Source organism: Thalia democratica, chromosome 7 (assembly GCF_965202585.1).
Source record: "Thalia democratica chromosome 7, ktThaDemo2.hap1.1, whole genome shotgun sequence".
In the NCBI taxonomy this organism is placed as follows: Eukaryota; Metazoa; Chordata; class Thaliacea; order Salpida; family Salpidae; genus Thalia; species Thalia democratica.
In genome coordinates, this window is record NC_139171.1 from 12,033,588 (window position 1) to 12,040,445 (window position 6,858).

The 6,858-nt window shown below is 26.9% G+C and overlaps 1 protein-coding gene across 1 annotated transcript; it reads right to left on the reverse strand.

The window, feature by feature from the left end:
• Positions 1-2,158: 2,158 nt before the first annotated feature.
• On the reverse strand, positions 2,159-4,602 carry LOC145841118 (cyclin-K-like). The gene is made up of 5 exons (XM_082948488.1): positions 4,426-4,602; positions 3,999-4,084; positions 3,721-3,786; positions 2,818-2,993; positions 2,159-2,310 (listed from the first exon to the last, which is right to left on the reverse strand). The coding sequence occupies exons 1-5, from the start codon at positions 4,600-4,602 to the stop codon at positions 2,159-2,161; spliced, it is 657 nt and encodes a 218-aa protein (XP_082804614.1).
• Positions 4,603-6,858: the final 2,256 nt, after the last annotated feature.

Below are 6,858 nucleotides of genomic sequence, written 5' to 3' on the forward strand. Positions count from 1 at the left end.
TAAAGAAATTTAAAAATTCACTAAAAATCTATCTTCTCCTTAATTTTTTGAGCTAGAGGTCTCAAACATTCAGGAAACGTTCCTTATACAGTTTAAAAGACTTTAGATGGTGCAATTTTAAAAATATCAAAAAAAACTAAATATAAAAAACAAAAAAAAAAGGTGGCTTTTTTATCAATATTTTAATTAAAAAAAAATCTGCGTTCAATGTTTTTAAATTTAATAAAAGACTTATTGTAAAAACTCAAAGATTGCTTAAAAAATGAAGGAGAAGATAGATTTTTAGCGAAATGGTCTTTTCTCGCGTTTTTAGTTTGCGCCTTCCATTAGGAACCTATTGAGGTCACCGACTTTGATCGCTCATATCTCAAATATTGACTAAAAATTTTTTAAGCGGTTAAAAATGTCTGACAGCTCAGATAAAATTCAATAAAATAAGATCAACTTGTAAAAATATAGGTGGAATCTATTAGATTGATATAATATATATGTTTTCTTTTTAAGTATATGTAAATTTATTTATTTATGAATTTCATAAAAGTATTTAAATAATAAAACAAAATTTTGTAATCATAGTTGTAAGATACGAAACTATCATAGACATTTCTAGTATAGTTTATTTGTTTTAAAATTTCGAAAAAAACTTAGGCTTAAAACAAACCAACAAAAATGTTGGCTGAGATAAGGCCAAGTGGACTACCCATTGCTACTCAATCTATCTGCTTATAGATAAAAGAATAAAAACTGAGTTCAACCTTTTTTACTGCCGCGTTTAAAAGAGTTAGACCAGGGTTTGCCAAACTGGGCAAAATGGCTTCCTCGGGGGCCGCTACAGAATTTTAGGGGGCCACAAGTCATAAATTGAAACTTACACTAGATATTCTGGAGTTGATGATGAAGAGCAAAAAAAGGCCTTAGGTGTTTTGAATAATAACTTACACTAGATTTGTGAAGTTGATGATAAAGAGCAAAAAAAGGCCTTAGGCGTTTTAAATAATAACTTACACTAGATTTGTGAAGTTGATAATGAAGAGCAATATAAAAGGGTCTTGGTAGTTTTAATTGGTAGTTTTTAAACTTACACTAGATTATCTGGATAATTTAAGGGGCTTTATGCCGTAAAAGAGTGCTAAGGACCATAATTTTAAACTTGTATTAATTACTCTGGAGTTGATGATGAGAAAAAAAAAGATCTTAGTTAGTTTTAATAGTAGCATTTGAGAAAGCATGTTAGAGAGGACAAAAGTTTTTTTTTATTTCTCTAAAGGGGCCTTTAGAAAAAAAAAGTCTGAGAAACCCTGAGTTAGACAAATACCATTTGGAATAAAAGGAGCTGTAAGGTCCGAATTATAGAATTTGTTCAAAAATATTTTGATAGTTATTTCTACTGGTATATTGGTAACGAGGCTTAATATGTCAAAAGAGCAAATATTATTTGGTATTAGAGCATTTTTACTTATAACTTTAACAAATGAGAAAAAGTTTTTAATGCAAAAAGTGGTTAAGGATTTTAATCAGCAGCTTTGAAATTTTTAAATTGTACAGAATTGTCAAAAATGGGTCTAGTTGGAATACTGGTTTTGTGAGTTTTAGGTAGACCGTACAATATCGAACTTTAACAACCAGAAGGTATGACATATTCATACAGATCTCTAGAGATATACCCTTTGGCGTACCAATTTATAAATTTTAGTTGACAAACTCGATCAATCTTAACAGTTAAATCAAAACATTCAAAAGGACCTAGTTTAATGAATTTATAATTATCCACTAAAATATTATTCATTTTCTCTAAATAATCTTTTTTAATTAACCGAACAAAAGATGATCCTTATTAGCTTTTGGGTTACTTAATCAGGATTTTAAATTGAGAGAATTATAGGCTTCATTGCAGTCTTTAAAAATTCTTAAATCAGGAGAGTTAAATTTTATATTAGTAAAAGAATGTGACAAGCTATATCATTTTACATTACAACCGTTCAATTGCTTTTGAGACATTGATCTATTATGTCATAATTGTCCTGATATAGAATTTCAAACTCAGAAAAAATGTTTTTACATTGCAAACTATAAAAGGATATAGAAAATCTTAGACCTTTTTCTGTAACAAATTTTCCATTAACATTCGGAACATAACCAGAGATATTGGACACTTAATTCAATGAGTCAAATAATAAAACTTACCGGAAAGACGCAACAAAGCAGCCGCAATGATCTGAGGTTCCCACAACAAACACAGAGTAGTCGAAAAGCTGTCGTTCACAAAACTCCACGCCATTTGCGTCCAGACTTTCATCTCTTTTTTGGGTGCTGTTATGTGATATTGTATTATTTAGAATTATATTATATTATGTAGCTAAATATACATATCTTACTCCTTATTTAATGGTGCTGTTTATTTTATATACATTAATTATCATGTGAAAGTTTTAAATTTTATTTGTACTTTTATCTAGTTAAGGGTGCTTATAACTCATGTATATAATTATGTACAAAACATTGTTTTAATAATCCTGTTTTTAAGCAATAAGAACTTTACTTCAACATATTTTAAATACAGTAAAGATTTAGAAAAAAATATGCCAGTTTTTGATAGAAACTAGTTTTAAATTTAAGTAATCGATTAACAATTCAACAACCCATATTTTTATACTACTCAACAGGTATTTGATACTAACCATGTATATTTAAATTTTTAATTTAAACAAAAACTAATCAAAAAAAAACTAGCGCTTTTATGTATCTCAGTAAGTCTTTACAAGGGTGTGTATAAATAATTATGTATAAAGAAGTAAGTAATAAGTAAAAAACTGGTACCTTGAAAAGTTTTCACGTATTCGAGCAGGTACTCATAAGGATGTTCCACCTCAAAGTCGAACTGAAGAGAGCGCAGAAGAACGTTCTCCAAAGTCATTATTTCATCCCTTGGATTTTGCCCGAAACAAACCCACTGGTCTTTGGCCAAATTAGCTTTTACTGCTCTCAACAGGACACTTAAAATAAATAGTTTTGGTTTAAGGCATTAGATTGATCAATATTACAAATACTCAAAAGGGGTAATTCATTGTGTCCTTGAAAATTTTTGATTCCATATGGTTTTATTGAGTTATTTACAAAACTGGTTGTATCTAAAAAGTTAATTAAAATCTTTTTATTCTATAAAATGTATCTTATACAGGGTTGCCAATGTTTTTTGAAAAATTTTCTTCCAGGTTTTTAAAAGTACAGGTTTTTGGGTCTGTCTTTAGTTTAAAGCAGGTAGGTTAAAAACTGTGCTAAGTAGTATAAAAATATTTAAAAGATACTGAATAGCTACTGTTTTTAAAAAAAAATTTGATGATTGATGACAAAAAACGTTTTTTTAATCTGTAGATTTTTTTAATGTTAAACTAAAACTTTACTATCTAACATGTAAAAGCTATTTAAAATTCCAGGTTCTTTAGTGATTTTTGTTCAAAATTAAGGTTTTTTACCAAAATTTCTATAATTCAAGGTTTTTTGGCAACCCTGCTTAGTATAAACATTTACATACAAGCCAATGTTAATTTTCGTAAAATTCATTTTTGTTTCCCTGTGACCTTAATAAATATTATGATAGTAATAAAAAGATAAATCAGAATAACTTAAAATTTGAATTGTTGTCAACTCACGCTATGCAGTGTACTATATACAGTTCATTAAAAATTACTTTTAACAAATTGTAACAATTTTTAAACTTACTTACACTTTTTAGGCGTTTCTTCAGCTTTACCAGCAACATAGAGACAGCATGTGGCAACAACGTACCTGTAAAATAAAATATTTTAAAACTATTTTATAGCAGTACAACGTGTAACTTGTTTATGACAAGTACATAATATTAATAAACTAACACTTAATGATTTAATAAACTATTAAAGACCAAAATACTTCAATTTATTAAAACGTGACAGCAACGTATATGCAAGATTGTTTGGTAATAATTACATAACTGAAATGTTAGACGATCAACAATGTACCTGTGAAACTTCTTGAATGAGTGCTTCATGTAAAAGCGGTGGAAATAGACTGAAGCTGTTGCTATAGTCATGTAGTTTAAGTCCAACTAAAAACATGATAGCATTTAAGATTATTAGTATGTAAAAGCACTCATAAGGTATGTTATAGTAAAGATTACACTCAAATATTTTTCAAAAACTGAACACCTATTTATTGAAGTTAATTTAATTTAGTTTAACCTACTATGTTTGTATAATCCATCTGAAAACAAGTAAAAGTTAAAATTAATATTCTACATAAGTTATTTAATGAGCTGTTCAATATTAAAACCAAGGATCCAAAAAAAGAAAAACAAGCAATGTCAAATTTTCTATGAACTCTTAGTTTTATTATTAGTATATTCATTTTATAACTAAAATACAAAACTAAGAACAAAATCCAACTAACATAATTTCCAACTTTTTGTATGAATTTCGGTCCCTCACTCCTATATATCAACTCAGTTTCAGAAAGAATCCCATCTTCAGTGAAACTCGGTGTTTTCTTCAGATCAACCTCCTCATAAAACCATACAAGCTTACTCAGTTGGTTCAAGAACTCAAGAGGGTCGTTTAGTGATGACATTTTGTTGGTTTTATTATATTTTCTGTCAGAAGTTTAACAAAATGTTTAACCTTTAATTAAGCTTTTATTTGTATTGGGTATCTTTATAAAAAAAAAGTTTCAAATAATTTTAAACTAATTTGTATGTTTGAATTTTTAAAAAATTATATAAATAGTTGTATGGTATGAATAGCCTAAGGGTTTAAAAGCTTATTTTAACTACTTGTAAAAACTGAACTTTCAAAACATTAAAATATTTTAAACCTTTATAGCTCACAGATAGTTTTGAGTCACTTTAGTGGTGACTAACATGCCAATTAAAAAATGTAAGGTTATATATAAAATGTAATTTACTTCAATATTTAAATGATACGGTTGTAAAGTGTTTACACCAACACTATTTACCATAGTAAAGGTTGCCAGATGTTTTTGGCAAATTTTCTGAAGGTTTTCAAAATTTCATCCAGGTTTTTAAAAGTAAACATTTTAGGGTCTATATTTAGTTTAAAGTTAATTTTAATCTAAAAAACTGTGTTAAATAGTATGAAAACATTGAAAAGATACTGTAAAGCTAATTCAAATGTGTTTTTAATATAAAATATTTTGATGATGACCACATATTTCTACTTGATTTGTAAACTAGTTTTCTAATTCAAGGTTTTTTAATAACTTTTGTTCAAAGTTCCAGGTTTTCAAGTTTTTTGGCAAGTCTGCATAGTAAATATAAAACAATTACCTTAATAACACTTTACTACTCTATACCAAACTACACATAACATAAATATAAATTTGCAAAAACCAACAAATATATAAAGAATATAACATTTTAGAAAACACTTAGTGTGGTCAAAACTTTTACCAGGGTTGCCAAATGTTTAAGGAAAATTTCTTCCAATTTTTCAAAATTTTTTAAAGGTTTTTTAAAAGTACTTATTTTTGGGTTTATTTTTAGTTTTAAGTTAAGTGTAAGGTAAAAACTGTGTTAAACAGTATAACAACATTGAAAAGATACTGTAAAGCTACTTCAAATGTGCCTTTTCATATAAAATATTTGATGATGACAATACGTTTTAATCTATATTGTAGATTTTTTGTGTCATTTTATTCAAAAATATATGTCAAAAATATTCTATTAAACATGTAAAAAAACTTTAAACTCCAGGTTTTTAGTGATTCTTTTCAAAACTCTAGGTTTTTCCATATTTTGTTTCATAATTTCTGAAAATCCAGGTTTTTTAGCCTAAGTTGTCAAACTTCAGGTTTCCAAGTTTTTTGGCAATCCTGTTTTACACATGATTTAAAACTAACAGGAATGTACTTTAAGAATGAAAACTTGATTAAGATTTGACTGCTTTAAATTTGAATCAATAATCATATACGCTATAAAAGTATCTTTAAAACATTTTTATTATAAACAATATAATTAAGTTCAGTACTGGAACTATTTCTGGAAGGTCTTGACTACAATGACTACACACTCTCTGTGGCTTGTTTATATACTACATCATAGAAATGATAACTTTCATTAAATCAACTGGCTTTATGGTTGACTAATTTTTTATTATTCAACATTTTGAATTAATTTAAGTTACCTTTAGTCTGTGAAAACTTTGTATGGTAAGATCTAAAAAACTAGGTAAGTTGTAGCTTTTTCATAAAAATTAAACTATTAAATTTTTTTTATAAAATAAGTAAACTTAACAACAATTTATGACATTTTGAGGTTATGATAACTATATTTATCATATTAAGTAATATTAGGTTATAATAATACCAATTGCCTAGTTTAAAGAATTTTGTGGGTTTAGCTTACTTCTTAAAAATATAAAAAAATAAAACACTTCATGCTTTAAAAATTGAAGTACAAATAAGTGTAAAAACAACACTTATAAAAAAATTTTTTGTGATAAATACCCTCTACAATTATAAAATATCTCACCTCCAAAATAATAAGCTAAAAAATTCTAAAAACTTTCTTTAAAAATTTAGGTTTAATTATATGCTGATAAGAAAGCACAGCCATTTCAGAAAATATTACTATATTAAAAAATAATCTGAAATATACACTAGATATTCTGGAGATGATGGCGAAGAGCAAAAAAAAAGGTCTTAGGTGTATTTAAAGATAATTTTGAAACTTTTTTGTGAGAAACTTACACTAGACCAGAATTTACTAAACTTTTTTACAAGTGGCTCCTTTTACAGAAATTAAAAAAGATATGGTCACCTTGTACCAAGATTACTCAAAAACTACCATAAAAAACACTTAAGACTTTT

Excerpts from the sequence above, each read along its gene's own strand:
- LOC145841118 (XM_082948488.1), bottom strand. The coding sequence starts at position 4,602 with ATGTCATCACTAAACGACCCTCTTGAGTTCTTGAACCAACTGAGTAAG. Across the intron at positions 2,994-3,720 it reads GAAACGCCTAAAAAGTGTAA|TGTCCTGTTGAGAGCAGTAA; the intron begins GTAAGTTTAAAA and ends ATTTATTTTAAG. Across the intron at positions 2,311-2,817 it reads ATACGTGAAAACTTTTCAAG|CACCCAAAAAAGAGATGAAA; the intron begins GTACCAGTTTTT and ends ATCACATAACAG.